At 36.7% G+C, this 19,666-nt stretch overlaps 1 protein-coding gene across 7 annotated transcripts in view; it reads left to right on the forward strand.

Moving 5' to 3' along the window:
* The window catches only part of APAF1 (apoptotic peptidase activating factor 1), an 86,554-nt gene that overhangs the window by 19,167 nt on the left and 47,721 nt on the right, over positions 1–19,666 (forward strand). For 6 of the 7 annotated variants that reach the window (XR_010591375.1, XR_010591379.1, XM_005305230.5 and 3 more), the window contains 8 exons: positions 572–703; positions 1,150–1,388; positions 5,072–5,239; positions 7,904–8,035; positions 11,049–11,162; positions 11,821–12,005; positions 13,748–13,874; positions 18,871–18,996. Coding sequence is in view for 5 of the 7 variants with exons in the window: in XM_005305230.5 (XP_005305287.2) it covers positions 572–703; positions 1,150–1,388; positions 5,072–5,239; positions 7,904–8,035; positions 11,049–11,162; positions 11,821–12,005; positions 13,748–13,874; positions 18,871–18,996 (1,223 nt within the window). In the remaining 2 variants the exon portion in view is untranslated. Of the gene's footprint in view, positions 1–571; positions 704–1,149; positions 1,389–5,071; positions 5,240–7,095; positions 7,234–7,903; positions 8,036–11,048; positions 11,163–11,820; positions 12,006–13,747; positions 13,875–18,870; positions 18,997–19,666 lie in introns of those variants that run through there. The other variant, XM_065561081.1, reaches the window with a different exon arrangement.

Genomic DNA, 19,666 nt, shown 5'->3' on the forward strand with positions numbered 1-19,666 from the left:
CCAAGTGCATTCCCTTTACTTCTTCGACACTTGAGAATCCTCCTTTATTCTGTCTTATTGTTGACCATCCTCCCCTCTGTGTTGTCTTAGATTTGGGCTTCTACAATGTTCACTCTTTGGAATGGGAACTTGTTTAGCAATTTTACAGTTTCATAAATACCTATGGTATGACAAAAAACACACTTGCAAAATCTATACAGTCAGTGATGTTTTACCTAAGCTGCCAAGATCCACCATGTTTCCTTAGTATGTTTTAAATACTAACTTTATTGAGTGGGGAAGGAGATGGCCTGAATACTAAACTATAGCCTAATAATTATCACTGTAACAGTTATTTTGAGTATTATTAAATGTCAGTTTGGTTTTGATAAGTGCAATTTCTGCTCCTTTTCCCACCACTCTTGTGCAAAAGTACTTTAGTATACATACAGAGAAGGAAGAGCCAAGTCTCCAAGCATGTACCTTGTTTAAAGTTTTGTTTTGGAAGTCCTCTAACCTCTTGCACACAAGCTAATTTAAATACTTCACATACATCTTACCAAGTTGTTTTTTTAATAATTTAAATCTCCAGGCAATAAATATGAAATTCCTGTGGAGAGTGGATTAGCACATGACAAAGGACTTGAGATTTTGTCTCTGTTTGTTAATATGAAAATAACAGATCTGCCAGAAGAGGCTGATAGTATTGTAGGGGAATGCAAAGGTATGTAGTTTGCTAGTTTTTATTTTATAATCAGAAATATTTGTAGTTTTTAGTTTCTACTTTATAGAAATAAAGTAAGGGACATACATTCTGTAATACAGTATCGTTTTAAATGAACAACGTAAGTTACTGCTGGACCTCTGCTTGTAAGCAAAATGGATGGTTATCTTGGTTTTTGACTATACAGCTTTTTCTACACCTCTTCTCAATCTGTTTAGAGTACATACAGAAAGGAGTATTCAGATGAATTCCCAAAAGTTTCATATCATAAGCACATAGATAAACAGCATATTCTGTTCGCCTGGCCTCCACCCTCCTCAACCTTTGTTGAAGAAACAAGAACCGGACCTGACTTCCCCATCAACAGCTATATTTAACTATTGGATCCTATTGCTTAACCGTTTATCTCCATTTAAGATTTTAACCTTTTTCTTCATGTTTTTCAGGTTCGCCTCTTGTAGTGTCATTGATAGGTGCATTATTACGAGATTTCCCAAATCGTTGGGAATATTACCTCAGACAGTTGCAGAATAAGCAATTTAAAAGAATAAGGAAATCATCATCTTATGATTATGAAGCACTTGATGAAGCCATGTCCATGAGTGTTGAAATGTTAAATGAAAATTTTAAAGACTATTATAAAGATCTTTCTGTCCTTCAAAAGGATGTTAAGGTGCCGACTAAGGTAATAACAGCAAAACTGAGAAGTTTTATAGTTGTTAGTGAGATACAACTCCTCACTTTAAAAGAAAAAAAAAAACTGGTTTTAATCAATGTGTATGACCTAATGAAAAGAATTTATCACCATGGTGATTTAAAAAAAAAACTGCAGCAGACTAGCTCCATCATCATATAATAGCATCTTAGTTTGATATTTAACAAAAGAGGTTGTAACTGAAGAGCTGTTGAAATAATATAATACCTCGCTCTTGTATAGCTCTCTTAATCAGACTTTAATTGATTTAGCCAAAAGTTGAAAAAGCATATCAAAAGTGGTTAGCAGTTGAAATAGGTTGAGTAAGTAAGCATGATCGCCATTGGTCAGAACATGCAGATGAATGAAGGCAGACACAGGGGTGAATTAAGTGGCAGGCTGCCATTTGATTAATTTAGCACTCCTTCCCAGTGGGTTACGTGCCTCATCTCTCTCTCTCTCTCGTACCAGGTATTTCACTGGGCCCAGTGAGGGGTTGTATAGCTCCCCACATATGACCAATAACTTGAGACAGACTCTCCTCAGTTCACTTCTGATTCCTCTTGCCCTGCCCATATAAGGGGGTACTGAAGTGGTATCTAGATCTTTGAAGAGTTCTGGTCTCCCCTTTTCCTTAAGCAAAGTTCACAAGCAAAATCCTGGGTGTAGTTTAAGAATATAAGAATGGCCATACTGGGTCAGACCAAAGGTCCATCTAGCCCAGTATCCTGTCTTCCGACAGTGGCCAATGCCAGGTGCCCCAGAGGGAATGAACTGAATAGGTAATCATCAAGTGATTCATCCCGTTTCCCATTCCCAGCTTCTGGTAAACAGGCTAGGGACACCATCCCTGCCTATCCTAGCTAATAGCCATTGATGGACCTATCCTCCATGAACTTATCTAGGTTTTTTTTTTTTTTTTTTGACCCTGTTATAGTCTTGGCCTTCACAACAGCCTCTGGCAAAGAGTTCCACAGATTGATTGTGCATTATGTGAAAAAATACTTCCTTTTGTTTTTGTTTTAAACCTGCTGCCTATTAATTTCATTTGGTGACCACTAGTTCTTGTGTTGTGAGAAGGAGTAATAACACTTCCTTATTTACTTTCTCCACACCCATCATGATTTTTATACATCTCTATCATATCCCCCCTTAGTTGTCTCTCTTCCAAGCTGAAAAGTCCCAGTCTTATTAATCTCTCCTCATACGGAAGCCATTCCATACCCTTAATCATTTTTGTTGCCCTTTTCTGAACCTTTTCCAATTCCAATAAATCTTTTTTGAGATGGGGCAACCATATCTACACGCAGTATTCAAGATGTGGGTGTACCATGGATTTCTATAGAGGCAATATGATATTTTCTGTTTTATTTTCTATCCCTTTCTTAATGATTCAACATTCTGTTAGCTTTTTTGACTGCCGCTGCATATTGAGTGGATGTTTTCAGAGAACTATCCACAATGACTCCTAAGATCTCTTTCTTGAGTGGTAACAGCCAATTTAGACTCCAACATTTTATATGTATAGTTGGGATTATGTTTTCCAATGTGCATTACTTTGCATTTATCAACATTGAATTTCAACTGCCCTTTTGTTGCCCAGTCACCCAGTTTTGTGACATCCTTTTGTAGCTCTTCGCAGTCTGCTTGGGACTTACAGTAACTATCTTGAGTAGTTTTGTCTGCAAATTTTGCCACCTCACTGTTTATCCCTTTTTCCAGATCATTTATGAATATGTTGACTAGGACTGGTCCCAGTACAGACCCCTGGGGAGTCCCAGTACAGACTTACAGATTTACCTCTGCAATGTGGCCCATTAGCCTTTATCTGTGCTGGCCATCAGTTGCAAATTGTAACAAAATAACATTACTATAAATTCCTCATTAAACTTCCACATCCTATTCCTTTTATCTTGCCTCCATGATATTACAAGGAAGGTGAAATAACTCTCTGTGCCTCTGCCAGTTGGCCCAATGGGAAAAATTCTTTCCTGATCCTAATACTGGCAGTCAGATTTGTAGCATTCTAAAAACAGCTCCTATACTACAACTATGAGAAGGGAGGATGGGGCAGGCAAAGGGGACAAAAGGCCCTGAAAGCACAGGAAGAAATTTAAATTATTGGGAGAAGAGGACAAGCGTTGGGCCAATCAGTTCCTTTATCTACCCCAGCTGGCCAATGAGAGCCTGAGAGCCAAGGGTGAAGGAGGTGCCTAGCCTGAATACGCATGCTCTCTCCCTTGTGGGCTGTCTACCCACTCCCAATCTTCCTCCCCTGGCACAAACTCCTCCAAAAACCCAAAACAGTGTGTTTGTTAATGGTAGCCTGTGCTGCTACCTATCACGGCTTTTGATGAATACCATATATTTTCACTTATCTTAACGTTGTCTTCAAATGCATTGATTACCTCCCTGTGTAGCTTGCGTCTTAAAGGAGACTACTAAACCAGGTTGACTTCTATTTCAAAATTGCATAGGTATGGTAAGATTATTAAATGAAATTGGTTACTAATGGCATATGGCTTCTACTAAAAATATACAATATTGACTTTGTGTGTAAAAATAATAAACAAAATCAGTTAAAGTAATTATTATTTAAAACTTGTGTTCCCTACTCTTAGAAAATGAATTAGATTGTTATTAAATGAAAATATATTGTACTTGTATGGCCTTTCTTATGTCTGATACACTACCCAAAGTGCTAGGTTGTTTTATTAAGATAGTTGGCATTCATAGGAAACGATTTAGATGCAGTTCAACTGAATGTTTTCCATCCCCTTTCAAAACTTCAAGACTCTTTACACTTACTGAGAAGCTGTAAGACAGAGTCAGATGGTCTCAGAAAGGATTAGACTAAGAATGTTGGTTCTTAGGGCATGTTTCCAAATGAAACACTTTCAGAGATCTGTGGCTATATAGATGTGCATCATGCAAGAAGTGTGAGAGGCAGGATTTTGGGGAGACGTATTTTGATTGTACCTTGATAAAAAGTATTTCTTTACTTTGGAAGCAAAGGTTAACTTCTTGGTTTGTGTCATTCTAATATTTGCAAGATATAAGTAATAAAAAATAAATCCACTATTACAGGTAAAAAGTCCTCCTTAAATAATCCTACCCTTTTCCAACCAACAAATTAAGTAAACTAATACAAGCCTTACTCCCCTCTCCCAAAAATGAAAACCTATTGTTATTTTTTCTCAGAAACTCATATCTAGAGTGTGTCCTTACCATGTTTGTCATCTTTTCCCCTGTGCATTTTAAATACACTGACTTCTTGCCACCTGGTCCAATAGTAGTCTAAATATTTTTGGAAGTCAGACTCCCCTTCCCTTTCCCTCTAGTTATTTTAAGCAAAGATTCTATATGTGCTTGTTTTGGAGGTTGAAATCCCTCCTCAAGAACTTCAGGCATTTCTTGGTAATATTTAGTGCTAATAAAATGCCTAAATCTTGCATTTTTATGTAAACCTAGATTGATCTGTAACCTAGTTTGGTATGAAAAGTTAACTTTAGTGACCTCATTGTTTTGTCTGTTGTGTAGGAAGTTTTATGCATTAATTAATGTGTTCTTTGTTGTCAAAGAAATAAGTAATTTTGTGACCTCTTGTAATTTTGGGGTAGTCATATTGCTTCCTTAGTCCTACCCCTTTTATGTTTTAAAATGTTTTTTTTTAGGTGCTTTGTATTCTTTGGGATATGGAGACTGAAGAAGTGGAAGATATACTGCAAGAATTTGTTAATAAATCTCTCTTATTTTGTGATCGTAATGGGAAGTCATTCCATTATTATTTGCATGATCTTCAACTTGACTTTCTCACAGAGAAGAATTGCGATCAGCTTCAGGTACAGTAACCACAACTCTAGTTTATATTTACTCTTTAACATTGGTCAGCCTAGTGCAGGGTTAGGCAACCTATGGCACGCGTGCCGAAGGCGGCACACAAGCTGATTTTCAGTGACACTCTCACTGCCCGGGTCCTGGTCACCGGTCCGGGGGGCTCTGCATTTTAATTTAATTTTAAATAAAGCTTCTTAAACATTTAAAAAATCTTATTCACTTTACATACAATAGTTTAGTTATATATTATAGATTTATAGAAAGAGACCTTCTAAAAGTGTTAAAATGTATTACTGGCACCCGAAACCTTAAATCAGAATGAATAAATGAAGACTCGGCATATCACTTCTGAAACGTTGCCGACCCCTGGCCTAGTGTGTTAGATACACTTCTGTAACAGAAAATAACCATGGTCTAAAATTATTCCTATGTTATAGAATGTTAACCAACCATTTTTGTAAAGATAGATTCTAAATACAGTTAACTTTAACTATGCCTATTAAATTAATTAAACCGTTTCCCCCCCCCCACCTCCCAGCCATTCATCATTTCTGACTATTTTGATACTGAGTAATTTGAAAACATTGAGCTGGGCTGACAGTGGGCATGTTTGGAGTTATGAGATTCTTTCAAATACATTTCTTCTCTTGTCTCTTGTTTCTCTGGCTATAACCCATTGCTAGTAGAAGATGATGCAATATCCACATCACTACATGATATCAAGAAGTGTCAAGATGACACTAGAATTGGAATTACCACTTCTATTTTGGTCTATTTTAAACGCAGAAAATAGAAAAGTGTGTGCATATTGGTGGTCTCTTGAATGAAACCTAGGGAAGGAATGAGATAGTGATTGCAAATAGTCTGTTTTTCTCAGTTTCTCTCCCCGTCGCCTTCTAGCTCACACTCATTTAGCAAAACTAACAATGAGGAAAGAAAGCAAAAGAACAAGATCAACAACGAGTTACTTATGCAAGTTACAAGGGCTTTACAACTCAAGGCTGACTACAAGCATAAAGTCTTTTAAATTTAGATCTTAAAAAATAGTTTCCCATATTTCACTTCCAGTTTATTTCCATAATTGGAGCATAATGTTTCCAAATTCATATCTTGGACATACCAAATGGTCAGCACATTCAAGCTCAGTGGATGACTTGGAGAATAAAGTTAAAAGTAGGTCAGGCAAAGGCTGAACTATTATTAATTTTGGTTCTATAAACCCACAGTAGTACTTAAAATAGATTAGCATTATTTTCTGACAGCTAATGATGAGAGAGGGCGTAACAGGGCATCATCCTGCTCCTGTCTCTTTTCTAGCCAAGAACTGCTTGGAAATCTTTTTTTCTTGATCACCTTTTGTAATTTATTTACAGTGTCCTTTCCCACCACCTTTACAACTTGTGAAGCTCAGAATTTACAATAGCATATACTTGGCAACAGCTCACTCAGCCAAAGATGGGGGAGACAGAATGCATCTTCCCTCTGAGTGATCTCTCCTGGCTCTGCCTCTGAAAAGCCTTCCAGTCTCTCTCCCTCCCTGAGCATCCTTCTTGTGCTTTTTCTACTTTCTGGGTAGTGGGTTAATTAGTCTTGTTGCTCTCTCCTGCCCATCCACAATCTATCAATTTACAGCTTTTCCCCTGGAGGCTTACTCTGGGGTGATTTAATTGGTGATCCAGTGATCAGAGTGCTAGTGTAACTACTGTTGCCCAGCACTCTGTCACAGAGGGATAACTAGCTTCAAGAAGAATTTGAGCTTAGCTATTTAATAGCTATTTACCTCTGAGACCTGAAATTAATTATAAACTGAGTTTTTACAGGTACAGATTATGAAAGCCTTTTATTGTCTCGCTTTTTCTAGGTTTGACTGCAGGTGGTCCTGGAGCGGGACATACATGAAATCCTCCTCCTAGTCCCACCAAAAATCATCTCACATCTAGGGATGCCATAGTTTCACTACTGAATGAATAGTGAGCGAGCCTAGTACTTGGAGGGCATAGAATTTAGGGTGGGATTTTCAGAAAAAAACCTAGGTGACTTCAAAGTATAGGTCCCATGATTCTCTTGAAACTCCCACCCTAAATTTTCCAGGAACTCAGAAGATAAAAGTAGCTAAAAGTGATCTTTTCAAAAGCAAGAAAGAATCTTCATAAATTCAAGACCCCTTCTCTCCCTGAAGACAAAATATCTTTCTCCTACCTCCATAAAGTAATATTTTATATGCAATGCAAAAAAGGTAAATGCTCACAATAGTCATGTACTGCACTACAAAAGCAAATAGATGACTAGTTTGTGCATATAGAATGTGAGCTCCTACGGTCATAGAATGATTTTATTTTGTAAAGTGCTTTATACATTTACAATGTTCGACAAATATGGTGTGATGTTCCCAGAACTTTGGGATTTCCTTTAGTGAAAATATGGTCCTGACCTAGACATGGGAGTACCCTAACGATACTGTGGAAAAATTTTGCAGGAGAAAAATTAACCTTTCAGATTGTGCATTTAGTGACCTTACATGCTTATTTCACTTTTTATAGAGATGGTAATTAAAATTTTGAGTTCATTCATTCAATAAAATATTTTAAAACCAAAAACGAATAGAAATATTTTAGCCCAGGATTTGATATAGTATTAATTGAAAATTTTGTTGCTGTTCATTGTTGCAGGAGCTGCATAAAAAGATAGTAAATCAGTACAAGAAACATTATAAACTACATATACCTACTCCAGCTCAAGAGGACTGTATGTACTGGTATAACTTCCTAGCATACCACATGGCTAGTGCCAACATGCAGAATGTAAGTTCAGACTCATGTACTTTCTCTCTCCTTTCTCCCACAACCATGTATTCTCTCCCTAAATAACTATTTCCTGCAAAAGTCTCTTCCTCAATCTTGCAAACTCCTGTGATTTCATTGCAAGTCTTTTAATATTTGGTGTGGTGTTGATTGATTTTTGTTGGCTTTTGTTGTTGTCATTGTGTTTTGTTCTACAAAAACCAAGCCCCAGCTCTTAGAATCAGTTGGTTACGCCAAAATCTTTGTTCATTTCAAAACTTTCTAGCTTTCTCATAATTGCAGAGAAAAGCTTAATAACATGAACGTTAAAGGCTCAGAAATCAAGGAAAATGAAAAGAACCCCGACTTTTTATTATTTTAAAAGTTCATGATTTTTGGGAGGCTAATGTGACAGGGGACAGTATTGTGGACAAACTTTAATTAAGTTAAATCTCATTGAATTAATGTTAATTGTATTAAAAATGCAGGTGTTTGTATTGTTGTGAGATTATATGCAACTTCTCTAGAAGGAGGGGGTATGCTAATGTAATTCCTTTGGTTATCATCACTTTGAAGCCACCCACTGGAGAGGTTTGAAAATACTAGTTCAAACTGGATTCTCCAGGGAACCACAGACAAAGAAAGAATTTTTCGATAAAATAGCCTAGTTTCAAACAGACTCAGGGCCGCCTTCTTGATCCAGCAAACGGACAGGACCTCTGGTCCACCAGAGGACCCCTAATCCTTAGGGAAGGATTGGAAGGACTTGGCCTACTGGCTGGGTCTGTTATGAACTTGTGATCACAGAAGAAACCCCTTTGTGGGTTTAAGGACTAATCACCTGACAGAGCCCATGTTGGAGTTGGGGTGATCTCTGGTAAGCTTATTAGCATGCGTGTAGTTTCGCTTATGGTTTTTCATGTTTTTTCTATACTTACTGCCTTTGCCCCAGGAATAAATAGAAAGAGCTATGTGGTAACTTATAACTCTTGACAATCACTCTCTTATTACTCTCTGAAAAGAAAGTAAGCAAAACTGCTTATGCAGAGTCCCTTTCTGAGAATAATACAATAAAGGCAGAGAACTGTGCAGCCTGGAAATACCCTGGTCAGAAGGGAGAGAGATGCAGGTCTCCACCCAAGAGAGGCAACAGCTGGGGAGCTGGAAGCCAGAGAATGCATGCCCCTTGATGGATCACTGAGGTGAAATACAGGTGCAGTTGTCCTGAACTGGGACACCTACCTTGTGATTTTTAAATACTTTGGATTTGCCATACTGCTTCTTTCTTACATTACAAGTAGCTTGTTTTGGGTAGGGGGAAATCCTTAGGGAGGGGAAATAGTTTAGATTAACTATCTCATCAGATTTAATTTTTGCTCTCACCATAATTTTGTTATATGTTGTATGTGAGCCATTCTGTGGATGTGGAGTTGAGGGATGTCTACATAGATGCCTTCATCTATCTATCTTATTGGGTTTTGTTTTCTGTTAACACTGGTCAAAAAGAGAAATGTTGTTGTTTAATTTTTTCTTCCTATTTGTATTTTTTTCAAAATATGAAAAATTTCAGTTAGCTCTATAATTGGATCAAAGATGGAAGGGGACGCTTTATGAAAACTACATCAGCTTCTCCCATTTTTTGTTTTTGAATTTTGAACTTTTATCAGTTTCAAAATTAGAAATGTTTCTATCAGGTTTTATGTTTCTAATTATTTTTATTATCTAAGAAAGAGATAATTTGTTTGCAGGGTCCTTATTCGTGTTGTATCCTTTTGAAACTCTATTTGTGCTAAAGCAAAAAGAAAAATTGTTTGTTTTTTTTGTTTGTTTTTTTTTGTTTTTGGTAAATTTTGAAGCATAGGATTTTCTTTCATTTCTACAGCACTTAGCAGACTGGTGCTACCAGAAAGTAACAAAAACAATCTGGTAGGGTAAATTGGGGACAGTTGGAAGAAGATTAGTAAGAGATTGAATCTGAAAAAGTAACAGCTGGTCAGCCATGTGTAATTTACATAAAATATAATTTTCATAACTTTTTTATTTTTTGTAATGAATGGTGGTAATGGAACATTTCTTTAATATATTAAAGATCTGTTACTTGTTGGCTAGGACACATTCAAAACAAATGTCCTGTGTCCATATCTGGGATACAAGGCATTACAATTCTTCAAAGAAGTGGTTAGGGTTTTCATCTCACCTACTTTATAGAATATTTCCCTTCCACTCCTCCCTCACTATTATAAATATTTCACTGCTTAGAAGTGGCGGTAACACTTGCTACTATAGGCGGGGCATTAAAATCTGTCGACCAGTTTTTCAAGTTATAAACTTTTTCTCTGCTAAAAAAGAGGTAATTAGTTTTATATAGTGTGGTGCTCTTGGGTAATCAGGTTAATGCACAATAGAGGTGATGTTAGAAACAGCTTAATCCTTTTGCTAGACAGAATTTATTCCATCCATTCTGGTTGTTTTATCCTGAAACTGCTTTAAAGTTTGGCAATGGCAGCTTCATGCATAGTAGTTATACTTTTGATTTTTTTTTCAGGACTATGAAAGCTTTAAAAAGTCTTCTCTATCAATCTTTGGAGGACATTCTGTTGGATTATATTCTTGTTCTTGACCATTTAACTAAAACTAATATTTGGGAAGTTTATCCTTCCTCTCTTTCCATATGTCACAATACTAAGTAACTTCAGGCTCTGGCTGAGGATCCCTCTTTCAGGATCTTACATAGCTGTCTCTGACTCTCTCTTTAAGTGTTCGTAATTGATGAGGCCTGTTCTAAAATTTATTACTGGCAAAATTTAAGATTTCATGACTTCTTTTAATATTGATATTTAATATTCTTTTTCCCTTTGATTTCCATCTATTGTCAAACTTTAAGCTTTGAAGCCTTAGAGGGATGTTGATTTTTACTGTACACATTTAAAAAATACTAGACACAGCAATTTATATATAGAGAGAGAGAGAGAGAGAGAAAAAAGTTACTGCGTATATAAATGTGTGTGTTAAACTTATTTTTTTTTTCTTACAGGAACTTTGTGCTCTCATGTTTTCTCTAGACTGGATAAAAGCAAAAACAGAGTTGGTAGGGCCTGCCCATTTGATTCATGAATATGTAGAATATAGCCATATATTGGATCAGAAGGTATGTTACTTTAAGATAAATGACTAATAGTCTCTAACCATACCTTGTTTTTCTGTTTGATTTCAGGTTATTAAAAATAATCGGTTAGAGGCCAAAGGAAAGAGTGGTGAACTATGGAGTTGCCTTACAGTAAAGCCTGTAGTTTGGGGAAGAAAAAATAGATTCTTGGACATTAATATATAGATGAATAACAGACCATATAGTCATATATTAACTAAAAATAGAGCATGTATATATGTGAAGACTGAAAATAAATAATAATTTATGTAGAGTTGTAAAAATGTTGAATAATTATAATTAGTAAGAAGTAACACTGTGGTAGGGTTCCTGTAGTCCCCACATCCCCACAGATTCTGTCACCCTTACTCTGTGAAATAACTGGTTGACTTTAAGAGAGCTGCTTTGGGATTAAGGGACTACTCAGTGTGAGTAAAAGTGATGGTATCTGGCCCATTATTTTGGGGGAATCAGTGTAATACATAGGTTACTTCCAAATATTCCATTTTATTAAATCTGTTTGCTCCAGGACTAAATATAAACTGCACTTATGAAAGATTAGAATTATTATGCAAGATGCAAAAATATGAATAATATATGTTTGAAAAATGTCCATGTCCAGTTCTGGCTATATTATCAAACATACCTGTTTTGTTCACAGGATAGCATAGTACGTGAAAACTTCCAGGAATTTCTGTCTTTAAATGGACACCTTCTTGGAAGGCAGCCGTTCCCTAACATCATCCAGTTAGGGCTTTGTCAACCAGAGACTTCAGAAGTGTATCAACAAGCCAGACTGCAAGCTCAGCAAGAACTTGTTAAAGGAGCATTTTACCTGGAATGGATGTAAGTAGTTGCAAACCATCTTGATACACTGGTTTCTTGCATACAGGGAAACTAAACAACTCTTCTGAAAACTATTTTCTATGTACAATTAATCCACAAACATTTTTAGAGAGCATTATCATTTTTATAAGAAAAAGAAATGCAACTATTTGAGGAATTGTAAATCTAAAAATTATTTCAAAAAGGCGAAAAAGATAATATGGCAGATTAATTCAATTGGGGTAGGTGGTCGTTGTTGTTTTTTACTTCTATACCTAAACTGTACACTGCCAAGCTTGGTTCTTAATGCTGAAAAGAGTAATTCATGTAGGTATAGAAAGAAATGATAAGAAAATAGGTAGATACAGATTAGGGTGACCAGATGTCCCGATTTTATAGGGACGGTCCCAATTTTTGGGTCTTTTTATTATATAGGCTCCTCTTACCCGCCACCCCGTCCCGATTTTTGCTGTCTGGTCACCCTAATACAGATATATATATATATATATAAAATGTAACATGTATGGAGATAAGTCTTGGTAAGGAAGCTAGGATTTCCTCACCTGTAGAAGACATACATGGGAGGGATTTCAAATGCTTTGGAAGATAGGATTATAATTCAAAAAGATCTGGACAAACTGGAGAAATGGTCTAAGTATATAGGCTGACATTCAATAAGGACAAATGCAAAGTACTCCACTTAGGAAGGAACATTCAGTTGCACACATACAAAATGGGAAATGACTGCCTAGGAAGGAGTACTGTGCAAAGGGATCTGAGGGTTATAGTGGATCACAAGCTAAATGAGAATCAACAGTGTAACACTTGCAAAAAAAGTGAATGTCATTCTGGTTTGTATTAGCAGGAGTGTTGTAAGCAAGACACGAGAAGTAATTCTTCCACTCTATTCAGCGCTAAGATCTCAACTGGAGTATATTGTCCAGTTCTGAGTGCCATATTTCAATAAAGATATGGACAAATTGGAGAAAGTCCAGAGGAGAGCAACAAAAATGATTAAAGGTCTATAAATCATGACCTATGAGGAAAAATTGAAAAAATTGGATTTTTTTAATCTGGAAAACTTGGGGGGGGACGACATAACTTTTCAGGTTCATAAGAGGTTGTTACAAGGAGGAGGGAGAAAAATTGTTCTTCTTAACCTTTGAGGATAGGACAAGAAGCAATGGGCTTAAATTGCAGCAGGGGAGGCTTAGGTTGAACATTAGGAAAAACTTCCTAACTGTCAGGGTAGTTAAGGACTGGAACAAATTGCTTAGGGAGGGTGTGGAATATCAGTCATTGGAGATTTTTAAGAACAAGTTAGACAAACACCTGTCAGGAATGGTCTTGTTATTACTTAATCCTGCCTTGAGTGCAGGGGACTGGACTAACTGACCTATTGAGGTCCCTTCCAGTCCTGCACTTCTGTGATTCTGTACTTGTCCTAAATATGCTTTTGGAAGGAAAGTGCACTACTAGTGAGCAACAAGTTAGCACGTAGGTGATTGTTAACTCTTCATACAAAAATTATCCCACTTTTGGACGATCAGATCGTATAGCTATCTGAGCCCTTATAGTGCATGTGGAAGGTTGCAATATGTGTTACTCTTATGCCCTGAAATCTGGAAGACAAAAGTGAAAGATATTAAAGTGTTCTGCAAAACATAGATGTACAGGCATTTTTTGTGTGGATTAGATTGAAAGAAGAAACCTCACGTATTAGTATTTTTCTTAAATCATTGACTATTATTTCTGTGTTCTAGAAATAAAAAATCCATGAAGAACCTCTCCCGTTTAGTTGTCCGTCCCCATACAGATGCAGTTTACCATGCCTGCTTTTCCAAGGATGGACAGAGAATAGCTTCTTGTGGCGCTGATAAAACCTTACAGGTAAAATACATAAATGTAAGCAAAACTAAAATATGTAAGACAATCCAGACAAAATAGTACTTAGTTTTTTCTATTTTTGTTTTACTATACAAGGATGCCAAGAAACTAGAGTACTTCAGAGGGAAATAATTCAAAAAGATATAGACAACGGTGCCTAAATTATTTTAACTGTATAACTTATATTGAGTCATCTTTTTATTCAAAAGGATACAGGATTATATGGTTCAAGGGTTTTTATCCCCTAAATGCATCTATAGTCAGTGTAATATAGAGCTGTCTATACGAGATTGTTTGTTTTTCTTTAAGTACACCCCTGGATCACGTTGCCTAAGGGCACATCTGCAATATCATCTGTAGCAGCAGAGTTATGGTGCTGCAGCTGTGTCTCTGTAGTAAAGATGCTTCCACCATCAAAGGACAGGATTTTTCCATTGATGTAGTTAATCCACCTCTCCGAGAGGCAGTAGGTAGGCTGATAGAAAGAATTCTTCCATCAACCTAGCCATGGCTACACAGAGGGTTAGGTCCACCTAACTATGCTGGCCAGGGGATTCAATTTTTCACAGCCCTGAGTGACACAGTGGTGGAAGTATTAATAATATCAATTGTTAATATTAATGTGAGACCACCAGACACTAATGTAACCATACATTCCTTTAAGTTCAAAGGTCATGTGGTATTTTATACAATTGCGCTAAACATGGCTAACAGCCTAAAAATAAGCCATCACTGTATCCAACACATTAACAAAGTATTCATAAGCATGTGGTCAGTATGCTGACAAATAGGCCAGACCTAGGGAAAACCATCTCATCCTGGTGTGCTCCCGCATGATCAGGCATAGTCTGACAGAGAACCTTAAAATTAATAACCTCTTTTTTTTTTATTCCCTTCAACAAACAGATGATGTCATAGCCAATTACCTCTTTAGCTAACACCTAATTTGATATCGTTGATTTTAATTTTCAATTTTAATCCAGATGAGATTTACAATCTTTTTTTCCTCCTTATCTCTTCCTCTTCTTCCTGCTAACCAACAGCTTTTTTGTTGCACCTGGGTTCAGATAGGCTTTATTGTTAAGATAATACTGCTATGTGGAGTGGGAAGGTCCATGTTGGCTCCTTTAAAGACACATTCTCTTTGTCTTCAGTCACCCCTATTGGTCAGAGGCCTTCTTTTTAGAAACTCTTTCATCTCATTAATTATTTTTTGAACCAGACATCCTCTCTACTCCATTCATTTTGGCCTTATAACTCATTGTTTTCAAGGCCTTCCTTCTACTTGCTAGTCAGGGCCTTTCTTTACAACACACATTTTCTTAACCAAACTTAAGCTAAATCTAATCCTTTAATTTCATATTTATTCTACACATAGCTATGTTGTTCTAATTTTTAAGTGTCAACTAGGCCTAAGTTAACCTCACACAAAAATGCTTTGCCTATTAATGTAGAACAAATGATACTGTAATTCACCTTAACCTTCCTAAAAACGGAAAATTAGTTTGCCAATGCTGGAGGAACCCGGTACTGGTTAAATACCAGTTATCCATATAGAAATTGTAAAACTATATGTAGAGCGGGGTAGGCAACCTCTGGCACGTGTGCAGAAGGCGGCACGCGAGCTGATTTTCAGTGGCACTCACACTGCCTGGGTCCTGGCCACTGGTCCGCGGGGCTCTGCATTTTAATTTAATTTTAAATGAAGTATCTTAAACATTTTTAAAACCTTATTTACTTTACATACAACAATAATTTAGTTATATATTATAGACTTATAGAAAGAGACCTTCTAAAAACATTAAAATGTATTACTGGCACGTGAAACCTTAAATTAGAATGAATAAATGACAGTTCGGCACACCACTTCTGAAAGGTTGCCGACCCCTGATGTAGACATTTAAACTGGTCTCATCGCTTTTGCATAAAATATTTTATCAACCCAATGCTAGTGGAGGGGTGGTGGTGGAATGAGCTCCAGAAATGAGAGATGGGAATAGAGTGAAAATTGAGACATAAGGGGAGGGCTTTGCAATCAGAAGCTGGGTGAGGGGAACTTCCAAAAAGGAAAACAGAGGAGAGATGACTGATGCTAATTTATCAGTAGTCTGCCTAGAGGGAGCCTGCCAGCTCTCTGAAATGCTAGCAGTCAGTCACCCAGTACCCCAGAAAGGTGTACATGTTCCAGACAGCCAAAGTAAGTGTAATGAGTAACTTTTTTGCAAACTTTCTGTATCATTTTGGATGCTTACTAAGTTGAATATTCATCTTAATTACAAGTGTGTTTTTTAGTTTCTGGTTATACACTGTTAATGTAGATATTTCATGTACTGTATATTGCTGTTTTTATTTGCTGGCTGCTACTACAAAATCCTGATGACATCCTGTTCAGAAAATACCTTGTGTATGTACTGTTTGTTTTGCTTTGTTAATGGCATTATGCTGTGCTTCTGTAGTTAATGGCTTTATTAGTGAAAGAGTACACATTTCTCTTTAAAAAATATCAGTCAAAACAGAAGGGACCACTAGTTTACCCAGCACTCTCTCACTAAACCCAACAATGGAAATCAGACCCACAGGAGACTAGACTGTTTGCCACAGAAAGAGAATAGGCGGGAACAAGGTACACCAGTGTTTGAGGCCCCGGCAATGGTAGGGAAATGATTAAGTGAGAAATACTCAGATAATACTGGCAAGTGACTTGTAGTCACATGCTGCAGAGGAAGGTGAAAATTCCACACAGTCACTGGCAATCTGATTTGGGAGAAAATTCCTTCCTGACCCCACAAATGGTGATCAGTTAGACCCTGGGCATATGAGCAAGAACCAGCCATCCAAGCTCCTGAGAGAGTGTGTTTGTTTGGTGTCCCCTCAGAGACCTGGCCCACCCTGCTCTGTGCCCCCTCTCTAGTTGTGGCCATCCCTGATACATTTAGAGGAAGCAGATAAAAAAGCTTCCCGGAATACATTAGGGGGAGGGGAGAATCCCCTTGCAGGCGGCTGGTTAAAACCCTGAAGCATTAACTTTTAGGAATATGAGACATAAACTGAAAGTGAGCCCCAGCACTGTTGACCCCTGCCCCCCACCATCATAAGGAAAACCACCATATAGTTGCACTTATAAATTTATCCAGCTCTCTTGTAAAACTGATGAAGTTGTTTTCCCTCCACAACTTCTATTGGGAGGCTGTTCCAGAACCTGACTGCTCTTATGGTTAGAAACCCTCTTATTTTCCAGCCTGAACTTCTGCATGGCCAGCATATACCCATATGTTCTTGTGCCAAAATAGTTCTCTAGCTTAAACTGGTATTTACCCCCCTAATGTATTTATAGAGAGCGATCATATCCCCTCTCAGCCAAGCTCTTCCAGTCTTCTATCATCCTTCTCTGCACCTGTTCCAGTTTAAATTAATCTTGAATTTGGGTGACAGTACACTCTTCTGGTCTCTGGATCTGGTCTGGTCACAGGCCTTTTGTTTCTTCTGAGTGGAGTCCTACATCACATAGACCTGTCTCTTCTTGGTTTTGGTATGAATCTGTTTTATGTTCTCTCTCAGCTGTCTGTGCATTTTCCTTATTTTTCCTTAGGTTCCAGTCCCTGGCTATCTCATTCCTCTGTTCAGCATCTTTTGCCTGTTTCTTGTCCTTGTCCCCCAGCGTAGTGGAGGGAAAATATAGCTGTGTATGGAATGAAATAGCCTTTGAAAGGGAACTTGCCTAAATTTTGCTGATAATTATTCTATTCCTTGTTAAATAATTCTATTGAAAAGGTTTTTTTAAAAATTGGAAATACACTACTATTCAGGTACCCTCCACACAACCAATACCTAAAGATCTTGTCTGAAACCAAAATATGATGGTCCTTAGATTTGGGAAATCCAAATTTTCAGAATTTATTACAAATTCTGATTTCCTGGCACTTTAAACATAATATTCATGATTAGATTATTTTTAAAATCTGTTTCATTACCATTCTTATTCCCTTTCAACTCCATAAGAAAGCGAAAACGTAGAAAAACCAAATATAAATTACCTTGGACCCGCTTCAGTTGGCATCTCAAGATTCACTTGAACAATTTTTTGTTGAGGCTCAATAGCTATGAGTAGGGAAGTTTAGTCTAGATTAAGCAAGGGTTCTGCATTATCATAAAAGTAAATATGAGAATGTTTGGCAAGATGATGGAAGTATATGGTTTCTTTTTCCCCCTACTTCTTCCCATTCTGAATCAGGGAAACTCAGGAATGAAAGATCTTGTTGTAGCGTCTTTCTCAATAAGACTTTGAAGTGTCTTCCCTTCTTCCTCAAAATCATTTGTTACTAGAAAAAGTCCTTAATATACCAAGTAATCTGATTCTCGTGATCTATAGACCTAGAATTCCTCATGTTAATGTAGACTCCAGGAAACCGTTATCTACATGGAGGATAAAAGGAAAAATATTAATATATATAAAATATTTTTGTCTTTGGGATTTAAAACCACTTGACAACCAAGTGATTGTGTCCTTTATACATTCAAAATTTTGTACACTAAATAGTGAAGAACCTGAATAGAAACACAATTGTACCCAAAGATAAATTTATTTTCATATTTTTCTAATTTGTCTGTCACCACACACACAATCTTCCCATCACTGTTTGTTTTTCATCTCAAGCCTAAATTGTAACCTCTGACAATATATTTAAGAATAATTATCACCCTCCCCCAGATTTCACTTTCAGCATTCTTATTGTTCCTGTGATCTCTGATCTGAGCTCCAACTTTGTAAAGAATGGATATTTAAAATTCTGGGCACACATTCTATGAGATTATAAACATTTTCAAGGTAAAAAAAAATTAGCATGAACTGTTTGGCAATTTTCCCTTTAATATTATAAGGAACTCTTGAAATAAGAAAATTGAGAACATATACTGCATGAGCATAAAATTGCTATATTGAAATTAGCTCAGAGTACTGTAGGCATAAGATTTCAGTGTTTGTTATCCTCTGCCTATGTAGGTGTTTAAAGCGAAAAGTGGAGAGAAGCTTTTGGAAATAAAGGCTCATGATGATGAAGTACTTTGTTGCGCTTTCTCTGCAGATGACAGATATGTAGCAACTTGTTCAGTGGATAAAAAAGTTAAGGTAAGGCAATGGTGGTGAGCACTTTTCCTCTGAGTAGAACAAGTAGTTCTGTTTCTAAACTTGAACCAATTTAAATTGAGCCAATTTTAAGATATTTTGTTTATGTATACCTTATGTGGAGAACAAGTATTATAGGTACTGTTTTTCAACTTAAAAATATTGTAAAAGACATGCTTTTATTTTAGATGTGCTTAATGTAAAGCATAGTTTTGTGTGAAGCATAATTTACTATCATAGTCTCTTATAAGAGGATTCTGCAGTCTGGCTGGAGCATAATAATATCTGAGTGTGTGAGAACAGAATCATTACAACATGAGTGACATCAGTATCATAATAGCTTCCTTCATGCTTGTTGCCAGTATTGTTTCACTTGCTTCTGTTTGTCTTGTTTGGTTTTATAGGCTGCTTCTGTATATTTCTTTAATATTGAAGTGGGATCATATATGAAACTCAAATCTTTTACTCAAGAATTTTTTCTAACATCACCTCAGTTTTTCAAATGTTTCAACAAGGTGCAGGCCTGTCCATTTTAGTAATACCCAAAGACTATTTTTGTGGTAAGAGTAAATTGATGTGAAAAGTTACTTCCAAGCATCTTCTTGTGATCACATTTTTAGTAAAAGCTTATTGTCTGACCATTGTTGTTTTTAAAAGCATCCTCTGTTTTCCT

Source organism: Chrysemys picta, chromosome 1, assembly GCF_011386835.1.
Source record: "Chrysemys picta bellii isolate R12L10 chromosome 1, ASM1138683v2, whole genome shotgun sequence".
In the NCBI taxonomy this organism is placed as follows: domain Eukaryota; kingdom Metazoa; phylum Chordata; order Testudines; family Emydidae; genus Chrysemys; species Chrysemys picta.